The 24,633-nt window shown below is 38.8% G+C and overlaps 1 protein-coding gene across 3 annotated transcripts in view; it reads right to left on the minus strand.

Moving 5' to 3' along the window:
- Nucleotides 1-24,633, minus strand: part of slc6a9 (solute carrier family 6 member 9) — an 89,076-nt gene that overhangs the window by 32,261 nt on the left and 32,182 nt on the right. For 2 of the 3 annotated variants that reach the window (XM_005933630.3, XM_042225447.1), the window contains one exon: nt 1,342-1,498. In XM_005933630.3, the coding sequence (XP_005933692.1) occupies nt 1,342-1,498 (157 nt within the window). Of the gene's footprint in view, nt 1-1,341; nt 1,499-13,426; nt 14,280-24,633 lie in introns of those variants that run through there. The other variant, XM_042225449.1, reaches the window with a different exon arrangement.

Below are 24,633 nucleotides of genomic sequence, written 5' to 3' on the forward strand. Positions count from 1 at the left end.
CCTCTTTGCTTAGGCTGCTACCCCCGCGACCCGACCTCGGATAAGCGGATGAAGATGGATGGATGGATGGTCTTAAAGGGAGAGGAGCCATCTTGTTTCAAACAGAGGATTTTTCAGCAGCTGATAAATTCTTAGTATCTTACTACACTAGGGTTACAACCCAAAATACAAGTTTGAAAACACCCAGTAGTTGCCATGATAGGAAACATATCTATTGAATCCACCAAGAATAAAACACTGTCTAACATCATCTGATTAAATAACAGTGGTATTGCCTCTGAGCGACTGAATTATTTCTAAGTTGACACACACCTGATCATATATACAGTGTAGAGAATATAATGGCAAAGTACAATCTCAATACAACAAAAAAACCCAGAAAAAGAACCCTGAGAAAACCCGAACTTTCTCAGTTCTCGACCTATAGACTGTGTCCATCTGCATGCCTATATTATGCACAGGAACCCCCTTTTAACAGAAAGAAATCTCATTCTACTTTTGAATATCCTCTGAACCACAAGTAACTCAGCAGTCGGAGAGCAAACTCCTTCGTTAGGATAACATGGTACTATGGAGGTCTTTAAATATGATATCATTATTCCAGTACTTGTATGTGAGGAGGAGGATTTTAACTTCGAGCCTGTAATAACAGGGAGCCAATGAGGAGCCAATATAGGAGAAATACACTCCCTCTACAGATATTAACAGCTCATCATAAGTTTATAAAAGTCGATAAACAGAACAATAGTACATAACTGATATGGAAATATTACACCTGCTAGGAAGGTATGGGAGGGAAGCAAGTCTAAAGGTTCACCAGTCTATTTTCTTTTGTTTTAATTAGACTTCATTCTTAAATTATATATGATATATACATAGTAAGCTTCTTTTCAGCTTCACAGTTTCATTCTAGTATTCCAGTGCAGTAATTTGTCATCATTTAAATGTACAAAAATAAATAAATAAATGAATGAATGCAGCCCCTCAGTTTAGCCTGGGAAAGAAAATATTTTCTCTAGATTTCAAACCCACTTTTTGTGTGGAAGTCTGCTGAAGAGCAGCAAATGTAGTAATGTCATTACTCTCTTTCTGATGGCTCCATACAGGTGAGAGACTGAATATTAATATGAGGCTGGAGCAACAAACTGAGCAGGATATCGATACTACACTGATTGCCACTCGTTTACATATCTGGACCTCATTAATAGAACAATTATAATAAATGCGGCTTCTGATGTTTCATAAAAATCAGTGTCTGTATCATATTATGAACATGGGTACACTGTAGTTTAGTTTGTCAATGCAAAGATAATGGGCTCAGGTCGTCATTGTGATGCTTACCTCCTCCATTTCTGTAGCAGAGGTATGGAAACCTCCAGACATTGCCCAGGCCCACAGCATAGCCCACACTGGTGAGGACAAACTCAATCTGGTTTCCCCAGTTCCCTCTCCGGGAGTTTTCATCCTTCTTCACTGGCTCTCCTGGAACTGCTCCGTTCTACAACAAAGACACACAGAGAGATAGAGGTGACTTCAGGTGACACGGAAGCGAGTGTGTTCCTGAGATAGTGCTGCTGCAGCAGGTCCGGCAAGTGCACCAGGCAAATGAAAAATCAAAAGGGGAAAAAACCCCCCATCTCATTTAGAAGCATGAATGGGAAATGGATGCTATGACAGAGAGAAGAATCCTGAGAGCCTCTTTTTTCTACTTTTTTAAAACTTCTTTGGCCATCGGATTCAAATGGATTGAAAGGATTGTTAGCAATCATCTTGGAGTGCATGAGTTTAATTATTCACTGCTTGCACTCCCGCTCATGGAATATATTCTGTAAGCTACTATCTCGTCTACTGCAAAGTTTAACATAAACATAAGGTGGGTGCGCTGGAGCAAACAGGATGAGAAGTGAAATCAGCGCCTTAAGAACAGCCGATAAGCTTTCGGTCATGTCGTCCTGATTTGCAGCTTCTCCTCTTCCTCCACTCCCTCCCTGCATCCCTCCATCTGCTGGCATCAGATGGTCGTTCTCCCCTGACCTCCTCTATAACCTCAGCTGTGTCTGGCTGTGTGTCTGTCTGTGGGTGCACAGCAAGGTACTTGTGCTCTTTCAGTGTAATAAATGCTGCTAATTTAGGATGTACTTTATTTTAGTGAAATTTGAGCACTGCCAGAGATGCATTCCTTCACCTGCCTCGCTACGATCTACGAAGTCTTGGGGTTTTACATAGATTTGCCTTCATTCTGGTAATTCAGTTAGACAAAGGCTTGGTCAGTACAACAAGACAGCAACATTTTTTAATAGTTTTAAGTTTTCAAGACGTAAAATTTCTGTATTTATGTATGGTTCTGCTGGAGGTTTCCTTCTGTTAAAAGGGAGGTTTTCCTTCCCACTGCTGCCAAGGGCTTGCTCACAGTGAGTCGTCTGATCTTTGCTCTGTATTATTGTAGAGGGATTTGGTACTGTATATATATATGAATACAATTTTTTGAGAGATTTGTATGAGATTCATAATGTGAAATAAGTGGAAACTTTCTTTTTGATATTGACCTGACAAAGCATCATTTTCATACATTTAAGTTTTTTACCTTTGTGTTAAAAGCAAGATGGTTGGATGGACTATTACATTAGGATTTACTTTGCCAGTTTTTTATGAATTTTCCTTGTTTTAAGATGCTTTTATACAGCAGTCTGGTTCTGGCCAATATAAATATATGTCTTATAAGCTCTTGCAGTCTGCTGTATGAATGACACCATTCATTCATCTGGGCTCCCTGTGTTATCTATGTGCGGCAGAGGCTGCTCTCTGAGACTCGTTGCATGAATACCCTGGTATTTTCAATGCGATTGGCTTTGAATCTGACGAAAATGAGGAATACTGGTCATAAAAACACACCCCCTCAGTGCAGCAGCAAACTGGTAATTCTTCTGCAATGCCATAAAAGTTTAAAAATATATATTTTTATTTCTTAGATTTGCATGTTTGGTTTTAACATTACAAAAATATTTCAGGACACGATGTTCTGGAGAGAAAACTGTGCACAGACAAAGAACCACGAGCCTCACACTTCATGCTTCCAGAATATGGCGAGACATCTTGTTCATAAACAGAAAATTACAAATAGATTTTTTTTTAAGTCAGAAACAAAACAGCAACAACCGCACAAAACAAACAAACAGCTGTGCTATTTTCCCCAAAGCCCTGTAGTTTGTCTTTGAGTCTAGCTGTGCTTGCATGTTAGAAGAGCAAAGCAAAGATCTTTTTTTTCCCCTAGCATCCTTGACCTTTCGTCGTGCTAGGCTAAAGGCTGCAGGTGGGACACACAGGAAGATCAGCAAACACAAGTGTCGTGGACGAGGAGCTGTTCGCAGTGAAAACCACGGCCACAGCGGCGTGCAAGTGGAAACCATCAGCGGTGGGCCTGCCAGCGCAGTGTGTCGCACATTATGACATCTCCGTCTGGAGTTGACTTTGGAAGGAAAAGAAACATGTGAGACAGCTGCGTGTTCTTGCTCTGCCTCTTGTACGTCTTTCCCTATTAGAAACCAGGTGTGGGCCTTTAGAAGATACACACAGGCACATGCACACGAACACAGGTTGACACACGCTGTGTGTCCGAGACCAGACAAACATGAGCAAGAGACAAAACACTAGGAATAGTACTGACCCCTAAATCTTAGGTGTCAGCTCTTCAAAAGTTCAACCTGATGTTTTAAGACAGACACGCGCACGCACGCACCTCTCTCACAGTGAATTTGAAGTTGAAAACAAGCAGTGGATATGAATCTTTTGAAAAACAGACACTGTGTCGGTGCAAAGTTCATACATTTAAAATGCAAAAATCATTATTTACTGTGAAAAACCTGATTATTCTTGTAGCAATAAAATACATTGGAATGAATTGGTATCCAATTAGGTCAGACCTTTTCTGGGAAACACACTTATTTGGTCACAGTCAGATGAGAAACCTAATACTGCTCTAACGTATGCCATATGCAAACGGACAGCCAGCAGTAGCTTAGCTTGGCTAACTTGCTGTAAACAGGAGAGACTGGGCGCATAAAAACAACATGCTTGGGATTAAATTTCAGAGTATTTGCAGCTATCTGAAACATGCAACCAGACCTGACTGGTTGCTTAGTAACACAACAGTATCATCAAGACAAGATTAAAGGTCACACCTAAAATCACTCTGAAGAAAAAGCAGGCAACTATTTAATCACAGGGAATAGTCCTCATCGATCAGACAGCAGGATAATTATGAGGCACCATCTTTCTTTTGCATCATGAGAAACTATTTTTCATGCAGCAGTCTCCATCCATCCAAGTCCACCAATTCATATAAAAGTTGTGGGAGCATTTATAGTTTTAACTGGGCAACTTGAACTTTTATATAGTGTACCTTTATCATTTTTAATATAAAACCCCCCCAAAAGTAACATTAAATGTCAGATGTCACCATCTTAAACTCTCAAAAGCTAAATTAACCATTTGAGAGCACTTAACATGTAGATGTTTAGAGGTTGGGCTTTAATAGCATACATTTTCCAGACTCGTTTGCTCATTTAGATGCAGTAAAGCCTCCTTCATCTGCTTTGTTGGGTCCTGTGGCTTGCTGTATTTGTCCAGAAATGGATGCCCAGCAGCAGCAATTGTTGGATTAACACTATGTGGAAAACACAACATTTGTTTGAAGATGTGGACGAGCAGACTGAGATACGTCACTTTAAAAGTGCTTTATCAGAAAACGTATAAGGCAAATGTATAGTGTTTGGAGATCATTGTTGGGCTTACTGAAGCTGACTTTAGGCTCATCTGTAGTAAAAAACAAAAGGTTTAACTACTTTATATACACACACACATCTGTTTGCACTGCGCAAAAGCAACACTTTGTGTTTTTCATGACCCCCCTTGCTTCCTTGACTGACCCCAATATCTGTATCTTTCCATCCAGGTGTTGTAGCCTTCGGTCACTCAGTCAGATGCACAGATTCCGCTCTCTATTTCCCTCCACCCTTCCATGTCCCCATCATGCGCTTCCCTAGAACCATCTGGGCTTTATATAAGACCCACGCGTGCCCTCTCCCCGTGGCTCTCCTTCTGTTTCGCTTTAAAATTCTCTCTCTTTCCAGGGTCTTTTTCGAGTGACGGTGACTTCACTGAGACTCATGACTGTATCATCTCAGTTGCTGCTTCGGTACTCCAAACTGCTCATAAAGACTTAAAATGAGAACCACTAAATTTTGTTCAGCTTAAATCAGTTCTTAAATCGTGTCACATTATGCTTCATATAATGAGTGCATTTCCTGACCAGGGTCACAAAGAGCGTGCTGTACCAGAAACCTCCTTGTGACTTTACTTTGGTTGAAAGCATATTACTGTCGTCGCCCGCGCTGTATGTTGAAGACGCCGACTTGTCTGCAAACATTTGCCATTTACCCTCCAAGCCCTTGCTAAACTTCAAAAAGCGTGATGCAAACCAGAAATTGCCTTCAAAGAAAAGATAGTTGGCAACTTTTACTTTGAAAGTAAATAATTTCCATTTCTGTTTTCCAATGTACATTTTGAATTTTCACTTGGAAGCTTGCGAGCATCTGCAGACAAGTTATCATTTCCCATACAAACCACAGTTTGTAGTCAAACCAGTCACAGGGACGTTTTTGGTGCAGCACCTTCTGTGTAACTAATTTCACACTAGTGACTTCAAGTAATCTCCAGCAACCACTTGTCAACCGGTCTGTAAATATGCTTTTTTCTTAGTGACTGGTTGTTTGTCAGGCGCTCACTGACCTGATGTAGGCCTCCCTGAACATGGCTTTCACAATCGATTTCACAGCAACCAACAGCAAGCATTCACAACTGGTTGGGGAATACACATTTTCTATTGCAACTAGTGGTCAGTTGGTCACCAGCTGGGCTTTAAGCCTGTGTGACTGAGGCCCATTACTATCATTATGTCAAACAAAGAAGACAGGAAGTAGATCTGACTAAGAAACCAAGGGACGGTGAACGCTCATAGGCTAGTTACTTGTCAGCTACAAAGAAAAGCATAGCTGATTTATCCTCCTATTTGACTCTAATGTGGAACCAAAATTTACAACATCAGCATTGTGTTGTATTTATTAAGACATTAAACTATTGAGGGAACTGCAGAGTCCCATAGACTTCTGTACAACCTCATGTTATGTTTAAACCAGAGGTGTCTAAGACATTTCCATAATAGCTTCATTTTTACAGCCTTTGTTGTTAAAAAACAGAGACTACAAGAATAACAAATTATTATCCAGCCTCATTGAGGAAACTGACTCGTGGAGTTCAAAATATCTTAATGGAGTTTTATAGCAATAGTTTAATGAAACATAGACATACAAAAACATTATTTACATTAAAAAAAAAAAAAGTAATCTACCCTTAAATATAAAAACTACCAAAAAAAGATGGCAACCAAACAGAAACTAAAACACAAAAATATATTTAAAAATGACTTTGAACCATTGACACACTGAACCTGTTAGACACATTCAGTAAAATATCAAATGACATCATTTGTGGCTGCACAACACAAGTTGCATCACTATCATTTTACTAAATGGTTTACTAAACAAGGTGACAGGAAGTGTGATTAGCTGAATGCTCTGCACCAGCACCAAATAAACAGAATAGATGGAGCTGGGGCAGGTTTGTACTTTTGCTTTCACAAGCTGAAATCAAGTATTGATTCAGCTTGTGTCTGATTCATTTCTGATTAGCCAGTGTTTAATTACATTCAGAGCCTGCTGCATATGGGCACTTAGCAGTAACAATACATCGATACTCGCAATATTACCATTAGTTACCTATTCTGCAAAAGTAATCTCACCAGTGGGACTCCAACATTTTGTCAAACTGCAGCTGACAAAATAAGACCATCTAACTCTTCTCTCCCAGAAGCTTAACTTGAAAAGACTGTCAGCTCAGTGCCTGAAATGTAAATGAAACGAGAACTGCTGATCTGCATTGTGCAGGCTTAGAATGGAAAGTGACATAAGGTGGAATCAGTGCGATTTACACAAACATGCGTAACTCTAAAGGCTTGCAGGTGTTCTGTGAAGAGAATAAATGCTCTCCAGTAGGACGGATGTATAGCCCTTCAAAAACTCACTAAGATGTTTTTCACAGCATGTCACATGTCTGCTGCAGGTAACGCTTTATCAAAAAAACAGAACAAAAAAAACCATAGACGTGTAAATAAATGAAAAGCATGTTAGGATGTATCACATTCAACATCAGTGTCAAGTATCACCGCCTGCTCGTTTTGGAAACCCGTCATAAATATTAAATAAATGTAATAGACCTTATTGGTTTGTGTTCTCGCTGCAAAAGTAATTCAGTTTTATCCCGCCGCTGCACCTCTCCCCTCATGCGTTTCCTCTTGAAGTTGCTGTTGCTCATCCTCCCTCCTCTCACAGCCCACAGAGAGCACTTCAGCTTTGTGGACTATACACAATATCACACACACACATGCGTTTAAATGCACACACCGGGTCAATTTGACAGACAGCAGCACAAACCTTCAAACCGACATCTCCTGACAGCTGCAGCCATGTTTGTAAGAGATACTGTCCACTGGAGTGTGGCAAGAACAACAAAATTCCTTTCAGCTTATGGAAACGCACATGCACGCGCACACGCACACAAAATTTACTTTGGCTTCTACAACCACAAATGTGGTTAGGACACCATGTTCTTAGAGCACAGTGTACTGGCGCTTCTCTTATTTTGAAAATTCCCTGTACTACTTCCATCTCTCTCACACACTTCAATAGTCATGGAGAGCACAGTGCTGGGCTCTGCAAAGACTTGATAATCTCTCCTAACAGAATGTGATTTGTTAATATCGTGCAACTGCTTACTGTGCGTGTCATTTCCTATCTGAAAGAAATGTATTTTTGAGACGTCTCCTGTAGAGCGATGGCATTTTACCGACAGTTCAGCGGTCTCACATGGGAAGCTGGTTCTCCATGCACATCTGCAAGTTCCATCCAGTGAAAGTTTAAATGGCTTCTTTAAGCAAATAGTTACATCCATGTTCATTTTAGAGACACCATCAGTTGTGTGATATGTATATTCAAGGACAGAAGTGGTTTAGTAAGAAAAACAATTCAACTAAATAGGATTTGATAATAATTTTTGTATGCCATAAACTGGAATCATCCTGCTAATAATTCATATGTGTATGACATGTAACAGCACTGTGGGGCGACTGTACCAAAGGTTTCCACAGTAAATGCAAAGCTCTTTACAGATGCCGTAATGTAGGTGAGTAACAACAGCTGTTAATTTCACACAGGCACTGATTAATCTGCCTTTTTGCACGTGGGGATGAGTTTACAATGTTTGTCCTGTTGCCTAATAACACTTGTAGTTTTCGGTGTGACCTGAATAAAAAAGAGCCACAAATCGAGATTCATTTGTAAGATAAAATGTCTTTTAAACGCTCATAGACGCTCGGGTTACTTATGTGTGATTGTAGATGTTGTGACCGGAATCTCTGTTTTCCTCTTATAAATCCAGATGTTACTATTCGTGGTTGTAGTTGTGCTCTGCAAATCATCCTCCAGCGCTTGAAAACACTACATGGGAGGGGAACTTTATGTTACAGTGTTAGAGCCCTACAGAAAGCACACATTCGTTGTGGTTACGCATGAAGGCATTAGGGGTGGGGGAAAAAAATCGATACTGTGTAGTATCGTGATATTTTGTTTGCTAATAATGTATCGATACAGGGACAGCAGAAATTGATATTTTGTTACAAAAAAAGTTTTTGTGGACTGGAACTCTGACTTCAGAGCATGTTGATCAGCTCCTTTTTGTGAGCAAGAATCCTGACATTCCTTCACTGTCCAAATGTGTTTAACTTGTTTTTTGGCAGCAATAAACATGACAGTTTACTTCTTTTAATTTAAGACATGTTTTATTTTAATTAAGTTTAAAACTTTTATTTAATGTAAAATTATATTTTGTTTTAATTTACTTTCAAATTCTTCAGTTGCTGAATGGGCTGCATAGTTATCATAAATTGCATAGTTCAGAATAGCTATAATTGTACCAGATGGTTGCATTCAGTTAAGTTGGACTAGACTGTAATACAAACTGTTCAGTTTGTCAACAATAAAACTGACTGAAATGAGAGAAAGACTGAGTGTGAGACTTTGATATTAGATAAAATGAATATTGATAAAGTTTACCTTTATGTACAGAATCTGAATATCGCAAAATATTTTTAAATTTCGCAATAATATCGTATCGTGCGTTAAGTATCGTGATAATATCGTATCGTGGGATATATGGTGATTCCCACCTCTAGAAGGCATATTTCAAATTAAGACCTATCCTAGGTGTTGTTATTAGCCTTTTTAACGAAGCACTCATTGAAACAAATTGCCAGAACATCAGTCTGACTGCTTTTGTCCATTCAAATCTCAAACAGATCTGAAGCAGTGGTAAAGATGGAGCTTTATTACAGCAGCCAGTGAAAGATGGCCTTTTTACATGTGGGCGTTGCCTTAATCAGACGTACCAGATAGGAGCTGTGATTATTTTACTTACTTTATTTGTTTGTGACCATTTTTGGTCACCATTTCATTACATACTGTCATATATGTGAGAGAAAACCCACACAGGATCCAATATATAATTAGCATGTGCACACTCATGCTGCTGTATTATGTACGTAGATGCTACTTTGTGATATCCAGGTGTTATTATTAAAACAGACCTTGTTGTTTCGTGAAACTTCAGCTATTTTAATTCAAATTGGGTCAGTTAGTTCTTAATACCTCATTTGGGTTTATGAACTTGAAGTGGAACTGGATAAGGGAGAAAAATAAATGTGACAGATAAAGGAAATGGAGACTGGGGATAGGTCTGTCTAAATCAGTGTGCATATGTGGGTTGATTAAAAAAAATGTCAAGGTTTTCTCCTAATCCAGTTAAAACTGTATAGATTAAATTTATCATTAGCGTTACAGTCACTGACTCACCAATCTGGATTCGACCAGCAGTGCAAAGAGAAATAAAATAGCTGTTATTATAAACATACATTGTATGTAGTTTTTGCAGGTTTAGTGTAAATAAGAGGCACAGCTAATGTTAAAGTGTCCTTTGACCTGTTATTGTGAGTTCTGTGTTTAAATTCAATCAAGGAGGTAAGCAGCCAGTCTGCAGTACAGCCATGTTGCATCATTATATGATGAAATGGTGAGTAAGAAAAAGAATGGCTGTGATAAATCATAACAGACAGATACAAAGAATAAAGAGGCTTCAAGGTGGATGAACATTCATGTAAACAAAATCGCCTTAATCAAGTGTAATCATTTTCAATTTTATAACCGCAGAGGGTTTGAATACAGACTGTAGGCTGGATACTTTCAGGTGACCTGGTGAATATCGTGCACTTAGTTTCATCAGAGTTTAAAACAGCTTTTGTCTGATGAAAAGATTTCTGAAATATACTGTATCATAAGCAGACTCTACATGTGCTGATCAAGGAAGGAGCCCAGTGGCATATAAAGTAGTGTAATCTACATAAAAATGTACATTACAGTTTTGTGTGGCAGAGATAATATTGTTTGTCTACAGAGTAAATAAAAGAGGTCGAAGAAACGATCCTTCTGGAACATCTACAAATGCTTTAGCTATTTGCTTTACCTGAAGAGGGTTTGCTTAGTCAATGATTTTTACTCACTCAGGGAGAGAAACTTTTATTATACCTCAAAATGCAATGAAAACACATTTTCTTGTTTCTGGAGATAAAAGTGAAAATTAGACCACATAACTGTCTCACACACTATTTGTCAAATCGGTAGTCAGGTGTATTTTGTGTGCAATCTCACAAGCAGCTCCAAATGTAACACCAGATCTCTAAATCACTAGTCTTGTATTTTGGGCACTATGTAGAGCTTTCAGTTAAAGAGGACCTCTAGCACCAGAATGGCTTTTTGATGTCGGTACTTCTCTAGCACCAGAATAACTCACCCAGTCTCTTGAAATTAAAAGCAAAGGTCAAATGTCATTCAAAGAGGAAAACTAGAGAAAGTATTCAGTATATTCATGACCATATAAATTCTATGAGAAATCAAAGGCTATTAAATGTTAAAAGAATAACTCTTCAAGAAGGATTTAACAGTATATTCTGTTCCTTCCCATCAGTTCATTGTGCTTTTCATTCAATCTTCTTTTACATTTAAATCATTGTAGAAATGTTTTGCATAACTATGTTAGTTCAAGAAGATCATGCTCAATCCCAGCAGATCAACAGCTTATATGTAAATGCTGGCCAACACCACCTGGGGCCTCAGCCGATTCCATCTGTGCATCCTATTTTAGTCTTACAACAAACATGCTGCTTAAGATACTTCAGTATGTATATAGTTCCTGCCCCACTGCAATCCACTTTGCAACCCAACATGTTGCTCACCATTTTACATATACAGTCCTGATACTACTAGTGAAATAAAATGTCAACACCAGTTCTAGGTGATTAGGGAAGAAACATTATCATTTTCCCAGACTGTCCTTCAGCCAGTAATCAGGGCCCTGGTGTTTGATTGTGGCACATGTAATCTCTCTCACTCTACCTATGCAGAAGCTTAGTAAACATGTCTGTCTGCAGTGACTCAATCCAATTGGTTATTATGGTACAAAAAGCCTACCGGATCCCCCCGCAAAAACAGTCTGCTCAAAGCTCTCTTTATGAGTGGGCTGTGAGGTGAGAGTAATAGGCCTAAAGACACTGCAGACCGTGGCTTCTCAACCTGCTACCATTGGGGCCACATACCAAAGAATCCCACTGGGCAGGGACTGAATAAATTCCGCTCCATGGCTGATTAATTGAAACCAATGGATGGGGTGTTGGGAGGAGGAGAGAAAACCAAGCACTGTCAGATGAACGGTGGATAGATGGCTGCCCAGAAGCTAGGGTCACCTACAGGTTACGTTGCTGAGTGTCTTTCATAAGGTCAGGCATCTCTATTTCACTTTTAAAAAGTGCTGATGTATTAACATTCAGCTTTGCTTCCAGGTGCACATATTTAGGAGTGACACGTTCACAAGTGAATGAAATTAAGCACAGTATAGATTAAGAGGAGTGTATCAAAATATCACAACAGCTAGTCAAAGAGTATGAGCAATGGCATAGTTAAAGCCTAACCTACTACAGCCTGTCCAGAAATGCTATATAGAAAAATAAAAAGGAAACCTCCTTTCATGATCTACAAAGCAAGTGCTTGGCCGATCAGTAGGAAGCTCTAAATGCATGTTACTCTTCCCAAAATACATTAAACATGAGATCTCAGTGATTAAGCTGGTTAGCGATAGATTGATTTGAGGTGTCATTTGGTAGGCATTTCTACAGCACTGAAAACCCATTAGAAAGTGTCTTGACAATTCTGCTGAACATACCTGGATAAATTTAAAGCATCAGCATGCTTCTTTTCAGTTTCACAACTGTTTCCAAGTTTCCAACAAATAATGTGAGAAAGGAAGAATGTCTGTGGGATTTTATTTGTAATTCTTTGCAATTCTGAAATATGTACAACCAAGTACAACACCATAAATATGTGGTAATGCTGCCCATAAGTATGTGCCATCATCTTCCACTTGCTGTCTCTACCCAGTATATCCAATTTCTGAAGAATCAGGTTGGCAGATTGTCCACAGTATTCCACTCTCACACAGTCCAACATGACACTGACCTGTTTTAGAAATGTCTTTTTTAGCTGCAGCAGACATTTACATTCTCACATGAATCTGTTTAGAGAGGTCTCTTTTTTAGTTTACGTTTCTCCAGTCATTTACACCCCCACCCCCCCAAAAAACATACAAAAAAAACCCCAAAACGGTTTCTCTCTGACGTGAGGTAATGATATTTGGAGATCAATTCTGCTTCAAACATATTACAAAGTATAAGACGGTGTGTGCAGTTGCTCAGTGTGTCAAAGAAAAGACACCGTAAATCCTCAGGTTACTCTGGAAGGCGTTTGTGAAATGGTTTGCTTGCTAAAACAACAACCACCAAGTCAGCCACTTGGTGATTGGTCAGTTGATTGGTAAGATGATATCTAGTGAACTGAGTGAATAGAACCACAAAGTAGAACCATGTGGCTGTTTAAAAAACAAGACCAGCAAGTACAAATCTGTACTCAGTGGCTGTACTCAAAAGCACAAACTCTAACAAAAAGCAGTGTTTAGTCTATCAAAGTAAAACCTGGATATTACTAAAAATAATCTTTTTGGCAACCTATTTTACCCTTACATTATTTCAACTGTTTACCCTAAAGCTCAAATTGATTAGCCACTCTTGTATTAAACAACTCACATTCGTAGCTCATTGAAATCTGAAAAGGACCCCCACGTTTAAACATCCGGACTATGTCATTCACCTCCTTACCTTGAGATACGTTTTCATGGTGGGGGAACTTGGAAAAGCAGCATGAGCCCCTCAAACGCTCCCAACGTTCTTGTGAATGGCCAACTTCTCTACCTCTGTGATACTTATAGCACTAAACTTACCATGCTGGAATCCCCAAATGCCTTCCCTGGGGGACAAGGAAGGTGAGGGGGGGCTAGATGTGTTGACATCTTTATAAGTATGGTGGGGGCTGGGTCTAAGAAGGGGCAAGGAAGACGGGTGTGGTCAGCACAAAGGTTAGTGCACTGTCATTATGACTGACTGCACGAGTTTCTAAAAGTGAATGCTAGTGGACCTTTATATTTTCATTTATGTGCCACACATTAATATTACATATGTATGTAGTCAGTACAGGTGATATGATCAGAGTTTTATTACAGGAAGGAGGACGGAAATAAACACCAACTCTCCGACTGTCTCCACATTTTCAGCCCTGTTTGTGTGTATCTCAGCCACATGCCGATGCATGTAAATACCATGAAAATTTTGCGTGACCATTACCATCTCACGCAAAGCCCTGATCTGTTACGACAGTCTGTTTTACGGTCCATTATTTGTGAATATGGGATGACAGTACCTTGTCAAGACATTGTGAGGATAATCTCCCAATCCAAATCAGAAATAGGCTGTTCTCTAATAAAACAATAGTATTACATGAGCTGAGTGAAGGAGAGCGATGGGAAGAGGCAGACTGAAATAGAGTCGCATAGCGAGAGCTCTCTGAGAGGATAGAATGACAGAAAGGGAAAAGGAAAAGAGGGGTGATATGCGCAGACAGGAAGGCAAGTCTAGCAGGGGCTGCTGTAGCCATGTGCACCTACACACTCCTGCCGCTACCCTTCACCCATACCCACACCCCTCCCTTGCTTGTTCACTCATTTGCTTAACAAGTTCATTTGTGCATAGGACTTCATCGGGCATGGCTGTCAAGTGATGCGCGAGACTGGCCTGCGGAACTGTTGGCCCTTGCAAGCTGTTCACCTGCATCCATCTCGCCCCCATACACCCCCACACGCACCCACACACACACACGTAGGGACACACATCCTTATGCAAGAGCACAGACATGGCATCCAGTGATGCCAGTAGTGTGAGTAAACAGTGTGTTCAAGTCGGAGTGTTTACTACAACTTGGGCTGCAGGGCAGTATTTCAGATTGTTTTTGGCTTGCGTTGCTGAAATGATTCTCAAACAGTGAAAATTCACACATGGCTACACTTATCTTATATTTCTTTGATTTAAATTTGAATACCTTTGGATTTTGAGAGTTTATGATGGGCTTATTTCTTTACAGATTTCACTAAACAACATTTGGTCAGCTGAAAATTCACAGATGATGGTTTAGGGCTTCGTAACCCTGTTGAGTCACCTGAAGTAGAGTTATTTGTGACATTGGTGATACCTGCCATACATTTGCTTAGGGTTGTACTGTTTGATATACTGTAGACTACATTTAAAGACAGTTTTTAAACAGCCACAATAGAAGATCCATGTATTGTTCTTCTAGATTAACCTAAAATTCAAATAAAGCAAAGAGATTTTAAAAGTAGAAAGCTAATGGAAAAAAGGGGGTCAGTTATTCCTAGTCAACATTTCATGCCACTTGAATTTTGTTTTGCTTAACTGGAAATTTATTTCTGACATATTTAGTTGATTTTTGGCGACTTATCATTTTGTGCCATCACTGATGGATGCATCGCTGACATTTATCTGCTTTTCTTCCTCCTTTTCAAAAGCAAACGCTCATCAAAATGCCGGGGCCAATCTTGTTCCGTCTCTCTTATTTGCGCTTGTTTTCCATCATTGCTTTGGCCCTCTTCACTTGAGGCAGAATTAACAAGCATTATCTCAATAGAGTCGCCCTCAATCCTCGAACAGCACAGCAAGTGTGCTGCTTCAACAAGAGTGTGCATGGACAAAATCACACACGCACACACTTATGCAGCCTCAACAAGCATTATCAGCCCCAAACCCTCCTGTGTTTCCTTGCTAACACGGTGAACATGCTGCCTCAACGAGCCCCATCATCAGCTCTTTTCTCCCCTGGTTTTTGCTTCCTACAAATCCATGACAAAGCTGATGAATAAGCCTCATCAGCCTTTTCTCCTCAGCCCATTTCAGAGTTTTGCTTGAAACTTGCTCTTCTTTCTGGAAGTTGCAGTGCAACGTAATGTAAATGTGAAGCATGTAGGTTACAGCAATGCACCTTCCACTGCTGAACAATGTGGACTTTTGCAGTAAATACATAATTTAGTTCTGATTTCTTTTCTTCTTCTTTTTTTTTTGCACATTTTCTCACACTTGCATGTTTCAGATCGTTGAACAAATTTTAATGTTAGACAAATATAACTTGTGTAAATATAAAATACAGGTTTGACAAACATGAGATGAGCCTTTGTGTTCTTTTTGGTCAGCATTAGGGTTTCTGTTTGTTTTTTTTATCATCTCAGCCATGGATGCCATTTTCCCCCCCAATCTCTTTCTTATTATTGAATTATAAACACTGCCAATAACTTGAGTTCTTTAGATGTTGTTCTGGGTTCTTTATTACCTCCTGGATGAGTCAGGAGTCACTTTCACAGTAATTGTGTAGGCCACTCATAAGATTCACCACTGTTCCAGGTTTTCTCCATTTATGGGTAATGGTTTGGTTTAGAAATGGCTTTTTAACCCTTTCCAGACTGATAGATGCTGATGACTTTATTTCTTATTTGTTCTCAAGTCTCTTTAGATCCTGGCGTGATGTGTTGCCTTTTGTGAATCTTTAGACTACTTCCACTTCGTCTATTTATGTGATTTGTTGATTCAGCAGGTCTGACAGTATTGTCTCCTGATTATTACTCCTGATTGGGAGTTTCTTTAAGTCTATGTACTTCCTTTATTAGTTGTTCCTGATCAGCTCTGAGTCAAATACCCAGACAAATCCCCCTCCCAAAAAAACAGTAACAAGTCCTTCATTATTCTTTTTCACTTCTCTTTAAGTATGAGTACGAAGTTATGAAATATCATAACCTCCACCTCCCATTTATGTGTTCCCTCATCGGCGTAACTTTGTGCTGAACATTCGGGGGGGGGTCCAAGATCTGTCTAAATGAATAAATAAATCTGGGTAAATTCCCAGCTGATTAAACATGCAACTACTTTGCTGGTAATAACTGAAATGACCCCCCTGCTCAGTAATCTGAAGCATTGCTTAATCTGACGCTTTGTACTTTTACTACTGTCAATATAATAATGAACTTTTTCACTCAGTTTTGTAAAAAGTTGCCAAAAAAAATGTGAATATATTGAGAATTTATATATTTAGATACATTTAGATAGATACATTTGCAAAAATGCCTATAGCAACATTACAGCATAACCATTAACAAAGAAAAAGGCACCACTACAGTGCGATTTGGAATATAAAGTTGTCACACTGACATTTAACTTTACTAAGGGCGTAATTATACCTACAGAGAAAATTGAAACATTGTTCTTCAGCTGTTATCCAAAAGATATTGTTTTATTGTTCTAGTCTATGGAGGGAAGAGTTGCACCAGCTGAGAATGGAAGCACATGTGGTCTGAATAGGAATTAAATATGCGATGCAACTCCTGCAGCCACCGACTTGCTGTTTTGTAAGTTATTTTGAAGAAAGAAGAATGACTGTCTGGACAACCCAAATTGATGCAACACAGAAGAGGGTAACTAATGTTGGAGTGTTTTTTGTTGGTCACTTTGGTGGAAAGGCTATGATTCTTAATTACTTTAGAAATGACTAATAAATAAGGAGGCATCTGGATGAATTTACAGATAACTGTAATCTTATCTCAAATGAATTATAGAGCTGTTTGACTAACGGCTATTGAATAGTGCAACTTAAGGATGGGTGATTCTGCCCAACATAGTTGTTGTAATAACCAGCCAATCAGGACTGTGGGAAAGAAATAAATGCTTATGAGGAATACGTAGGGAGGCACATCCCACAGTGAAACATCAAAACAAATGCCTTTCAAAATTAAAAAAAATAAGACCAAGCTAAACTGTAAAAAGTCCTAGGATGTTCCATCACAGATGTGGCAAATGTACTTGATATATGGACACATTAAACTGGACGTCCAATTTCTTAACATAACAAAGATTGTCCTGGACAGAGACGCTGGCAGCAAATGCTAAATAAATACAAACTTCTAACTCTACCATGTTGCCTGTGTGGTATTTTAGAGAGCATTTGTTAATCAGCTGCATGTGGAGCAGTAAAAGCGCTGCATAAGTCCGATTCTCAGCCTGACAGACTGTAAAAGCATCCGTCACTGTTAACTAATTATCACAGCAGTCGAGATGAAAAGGAGCTTCCATCCTAATTTCCCAGAATGACAAAATTAACGGTAGTACCTGATTAGCCTGAGACTGACCTTAACCAAAAAAGGCAGATTTTCCCCACAATGATCCAGTTAATTCCAGTTTGTATTAAAAACTTCCATGAACCTGAATAAATCAGTGGTCACCAGTGTTGTACAGTCCAAGGTCAAGGGCTTCTATGGCTTCCTGAAAATGTGACCATGTGGACCAATATAATGTTAATTAATCAAAATCAATGAATTCAAACACAAAAGGTACAAAAAAATCCCACAAACATCTTTTAGATTCAGCCTCTATTTTTTTGGCCTAAAATCAAAGGCCAACGATAAATATCAATGCTACCATAGGACAAAAAAAAGATTTATGTCAATTCCAATGGCTAAAACCCCCAGGTTGAAAGGTGTTGACCAGTGACATTAAAAGCTTCAGGCTTTTTCACCCTTGCCATGACCCCAACATTCCTGAATAGGGTGTTTTTGGAAGAAGATGGTAACTCTAGCAGGGCTAACTTGAGCAGGGCTAACTGACCCACCTATACACACATTTTGCTCCCTACCCTTTATTAAAAATGGTCAACAGTGCATTTTCACATTTGAGCTCCTTTCACCTATCCATCAATACCATTTCTAACAACTTTAAGGATGATAAAAGATCACTTGAACTGACAGTTGACGTTGACAAGTTTTCACAAAGCAGGAGGGAAAAAAACCTGACCACTTTTAGAGATAGAATTAGATAGTAAGATAATAACTACAACAAAATGATCTGTGTTTAAGCTACCTCATGGTCCGGCCCCCTAGGTCAAAGCCTGCTTCCACCTTTCCTTTTGCCTCAAGCCCAAACCCTGTCATTTTAGGTATCTCTGGCATGTGAAACACATTCTAACAAAAGTCTTCCCAGAGTTTCTTATTTCAGCGGTTTGGCTTCTGTGAGCAAAACTTTGGGTTTTATGACACACAAATCATTGCAAATACATCTTGTAGTGTTTGAGTCTTGTGCATATTAAGTAAGGTACATAAGAAAGAAATATTATTTTCCCCCTTTTTCAACAAATTTTCAAAAACAAATTCCAAAATTGCCATATAATTTGTACCACAGGAGTTTGCATGGAGGGACAAAGTATTTAGCTGTAGAATCAGGGGCGAACAAGCTAGTGTTGCCCCAGAGACAGATGACCCTAGTGGCGTCAGGAAAGGAATCCGGTGTAAAAATCTGTGCTAAATCAAATATATGGAGGCTTTTCCTGTGGCAGCCCTATGGGAAATGGAAAAAATGCTGTGAGTAATCAGTGAGTGTTAACCTAGGTTCACATTGGAAGTAACATCAGACAATCTGATGTGGAGGGGAAGAATTACAGACCTGTGACTGCAAAGGACTGACCGGCAGTAGAGGCCAGTCTGATGCTTGGAACTATTAACAGCTGCTGACCAGCTGACCTAAGCATTCAACAGGGTGCAACAATATGTAACATCTCTGACAGATTCTTAGCATTTATAAGTGAACTAAAGGATATGAAAACTGGGTCCTTAACTGCAGAGGTATCCACTGGAACTATGCCAGAGTTGGTGTAATATGAACATATTTTTCTTTGTACCACTCAGGAGCCATAGCAGCAACATTGTGGACTAACTGTAATTGATATAGTAGTGCTTTACCCACTCCACTAAATAAAGAACTGCAATAATCCAGTATGGCTGTGATAAAAGCATGTATCATCCCATCCCAAGATTACCAAAGAAAAAGGAGGATTTGACTTTAGCTATCAAATATCAAATACTGCTTTCCTGCTAAGGAAAGTTATGATCCCCCCCAAAATCTGGTCACAAACTTTGAAACTCTGTGGCACTAAACACTAAGGAGAAGCTATTACACTAAATTTTACATTCATGAGTCAAATTGAAGTCAAAGCACGAACTTGTAGTAAACTAATGTGGTGCATTTTCCATTGTTATACCTCTCTGACCTGTCTTCCCCATGTGATGTTTTGTGTAATGTATGTATGGTCGGAGGGTAAGATGGCGCCGCCATTGCGTGCAATAGGTCGGCAGCCTTATAAAATTTCCCCTTGTGGGACTAATAAAGTTATATCAAATCAAATCAAATAAAAAAAGCATTTCATTTTTAAGCAAAGAAACAAACAAAAAAAATGAATCATTGTGTGAATTTATATATCTCAGCATGAAAACTGGACTTCCACGTTAAAACAGCTGAGCAATAACAATTCCCCACAGTTCTCTATCCCTCCCATCAGTTACACAGCTCTCCTCTTTAGCAAGCCAATCACTTACTATCCATCATTAATTCTTCTATTCTTCTGTTGAACCATGCATGTATCATCAGTTTGCTGTGTGTGATGCAGTATGAGGCTGTGCTTCTGCAAAGCAGCTGTGAGCCCGGAAGCCCAACTTAGTGAAGTCAGAATGAGACCGAAGGTTAGAGCCACCACAGGGAGATGGACAAGGGGCACACACACACTCACTCACACACATACATTTTTTTAAAAATTTGTTTCAGCCTCTCTTGTTTCTCGCTTCCACATGTGTCTGTTCCCTTACTCGCTAAGCCTTGGTGCGGTGATTGAACACGGCTACTTTGCACTTACGCTCCATAAACTGCAACACCTGCCCCCAGATGGGCAGAGTTTCGCTTTCTGTGTGCGTGTGTGTTCATGTGTGGGCCCCTGCTGGCTTCCTACGCTAGATGTAATGTACTGAACTGTATTAGCAGCAACCATAACATTATATGTGACATCCAAAGATGTTTCACAGTTGATTCCATTCCAATATGGTTCTTAATTCCTGATAATGTTTATTTTTCCAACACTGTGGCCAAAAAAATTAAAAAAAAATTAAAAAAAAATCCGTTTGTGATGTTTAAGCTAAAAGGGTTGTTTTAGAACATCAACTGGCACTAAAACCGTGACCGCCTGCAGGGCAGACAGGCTAAATATGTCGACGTACGCCCGTGAAGGCAGACATAAACAGAAAAGGTCGGTGTTTGAGTGCAGCAGCGCTGGATGAATGCCTCCACAGTGGAAGAACTTTTCTGCACAACAGCGCTTCTTGTCAAAGCACTGTGTGAAAATCTGCAAAGCAACAATCTGGGTCAGCTGTTGAAGCTAAAAATGCACTCTGAGTTATGAAAACCTGAAACAAAAAAGTTAAGAGACTCAAAAGCCTCAAAAAAAAAAAAGTTGCCTTTGAGTAGTGTGATTACATGCAACTTTGCTATATAAGTCTAATGTAAAATCGTAAATTTGACAGAACTTATCAGATGAAATTTAAAATTTACTTGATTAGCGCGCATGTGTGTCATATATATATATATATAATATATATATATATATATATATTATATATATAATATATATATATAGTATATATATATATTATATATATATTACTATATATATATAATTATACTATATATAATATATATAATATATATTATATAGTAATAAAATTGCTAAAGTAACGACAGGCTGAATCACTTTCTCAAAACAATATGAAGTCAAAGCTATGACAGGGCACTCAGAGCCATTTTCGGGATATGGAAATAGTTTCTGATCTATCTCATCTCTTCTTTCACTAGGATGTGTGTCAAGACCAATCACAAGCACTCACTTAGCAATTACCAGATCCATCTGAACTTCTTATTATTGCAATTATTAGTCAAGCGTGCCTTGAAATCACACAAGACCTCAGCGGTAGATTGTACTTGCCGTGTTGGGACAATAGTCTATGAGGAAGGACGTGACCCGTGTAATGACAGCGGAAATGAAGGAGCGCAGTTTTGATCGAAGCTGGGCAGCCACGCTACTTTTGAGACAGGATATTGGATGATTTTAGAAAATGGAGAAGTATTTGAAGACTGTGATAACGATAAGGTAAATGGCTAGGGCTGTGCCAGAACAGAACTCCTTTTTTTCCTACATGCAGACTGTCTGGAAATGAGGAAATCCAACGACACTGGTTTCAGTCACGAGTTTGACTAAAAGGCACCTGGACAAAAAAAAAAAGAAAAAAAAAGAAAAAAGAAAAAAGGAAAGCCAAATAAAATCAATGGTGCCGTTGGATGAATGTTAGGTTTGAAATCAAATATTCAAGTAAAGCTCATGTAACCCATTTTTTAAAAATGTAACTTTAAATTAAAAGGAGTATTATTTTTTTCCTTTTTAAAACAAAAGCTATAACCTTTAAGTTAACTAAAATACTTTACCAGCCTATTGTTCCACTTTACTGTTTGTACACATGTAAGAGCAGCTCAGTCCTTCTCATACTGATGCTCTTAAAGGCCACTGAGTAGGGGATTGCAGTTGGTTAAACCATTTACTGTTATGTATGATCTCACTGGTGTCATGCCCACGGTGCATCACTCTTTTCTCTCCTGTGTCAGAAATGCCCTGTTCTCTCTTTACTACATAATTAGTGTTAGAGTGGGTGGATGTCACATCACATGATTCATTCATCGAGTCACTGCCCTTCAACATGACTGACAACAGGTCAGAATAACAAACTATAGCAAAGATGAATATAATCTCTGGGATGCACTACTTACTCTTCTCCTCTCAGATTGGACAGAGGTGAGAGGACGGTTGGATTACATAGTTACCTACGAGTACCTGTTGAGATTACCTAGTTAACATGCAAACTTCAGTAAATATGTCTGTAACACAATCCACAGATGCCTTTGCCAAATTTAGCAGATGTTATTTGTTTCATATTCTGATCGTGTCACACACACACACACACACACACACACACAACCCCGTTCAGCTGTGTGTGTGTGTGTGTGTGTGTGTGTGTGTGAGTGAGTGAGTGAGTGAGTGAGTGAGTGAGTGAGTGAGTGAGTGAGTGTGTGTGTCTCTGTCTCTGTCTGTCTGTCTCATGAACTTTATCAGCTCAGCCAGCACTTGAATCTTTCCACAGTAAGCAGCTCAGACAGTACCGGCACAGAGATTTCCCTCAAACCTCCTGATTATATCCTTCACCTCTAGGGGGGAAAAAAAGCAATGACTAGTAGAAAACTGACACATAATTTATATTAAAAAGCCAACTACTCTCTCTCTCTCACTCTCTCACTCACTCTCACTCACTCACACACACAGCTCAAGAAATTAAAAAATGACTTAATCACGCATCAGAACTTCATGAATAAAAATTTCAAATTGAAAATCTTCACTGACATACAAAAGGAGACAGTGTTGAAAACAAATCATCAACCCTTTGAGGGCTGAATTCATAATCACACCCAAAATGAAAGCAAAACCTGCTCATGGTTCAAACCTTCCTTCAATTTTTTGAGCACTATATAATTAACACTTATAGCATGACAAGCATTTACAAGCTGGTAACACAACCTCAGGTTGTACATATTGCATATATTTTAATAAGCCTCAAGCTATAATAATGATTTAAAAAGTTACATACATGCATAATCTTCACAGGAACTACAAATACCCCACCATTTATGGTGAAATGCGGGAATGTTAGCGCTCCAACACCTGCCTTCCCAAATACAGGGTTCAGGTGAGGGAATGGTCACCAAGTCAGTGTGCGAAATAGCTTGTAACATGTGTAGCACCATCTCTGAATGGGTTTTAATGAACATTTTGGTGGATATATCCACAATGACATGGTCATTGTGCGAGCACTGAGCTATCGCTGCCGTTTTGCACATGCAGACAGCTCAAGAAAGCACCACAACTTTGGTGGTGGAGGCTGCCTTTGCAAAAAAAAAAAAAACGATCTCCTGAACACTGTTAATAAACTACCATTAACAGGCTTTTGTTCGTCTTTTAAAATTTAATCGTCCATTTCAGACGTTACCTTATACAAGATAAAATACTGAACATCACATTCAAACAGGTTTCTTTCATTCGTAGGCTTGTTAATTGCCGATTAAAAAAAAAGAATGAAAAAAACCCAAACACATTTGTTCCAATGAACAGATACCATACTTGTATTTTATCCATTTTTGGGGGGCTTCTATGAGGTCATGGTTGTTGTTGTTTTTTTGTTTCATTTTTTTTTTTCAGTCAACACTCAAACCACGTCTCCTCAGCTTTTATTGCAGACAAAAAGCAGCATCTGCAAACTCTACATTTCTAATAACACTATTCAAAAAATATTATATATAATATTATATATATAATATAGTATATATATATATATATTATATATTATATTATAATATATAATATAATATATATATATATATATATATATATATATATATATATATATATATATTATAATATAGTATATATAATATATATATATATATATATATATATATATGACAGTGAGTCTGCCATCAAAACTGAATGAATAATTATAATTCTCTTCAAATGTGAGCAGGCAGATCTGCAAACATGCACAAATTAGAACTCTAAGAGTTCAGTTCGCACTCCACGGGTAATGATTCCAGCATTTAACTTCGACGGGCAATGGAGTGAAATCTGCATTTATATACACAGGCAACCCTACTTTGGAAGTCCTGAAAGATCCAGTAAGTCCTGTCAGTCAAAGCTTTGGGAGAAATGTGGCGCTTGTGCTACCAAACCTAAACTGTCCAGAATCAGCGGATTAGCATGTGGACTGCTGTCAGTTGTGAATGCCACTTCAGGGAATTGTTCACAGTAAGAACAAGCAAACACACACATCCACCCAAGTAGCCTCCACCTGCATGCACATACACACTGTGAAGGTCCAGATTTCTTCAGAATTCTGATCCAAAACCTTACACTCCAGGATTTTTCCTTTTTCGTGGATGTGTACGTGAGTAATTTAAGTACCTGTTTGAATGAGAACACATATAACTTGAAACATTTGTGTGCATAT

The sequence above is a fragment of the Haplochromis burtoni genome, unplaced genomic scaffold (assembly GCF_018398535.1).
Source record: "Haplochromis burtoni strain Fernald_Lab_line unplaced genomic scaffold, NCSU_Asbu1 Contig_172, whole genome shotgun sequence".
NCBI classification, from domain to species: domain Eukaryota; kingdom Metazoa; phylum Chordata; class Actinopteri; order Cichliformes; family Cichlidae; genus Haplochromis; species Haplochromis burtoni.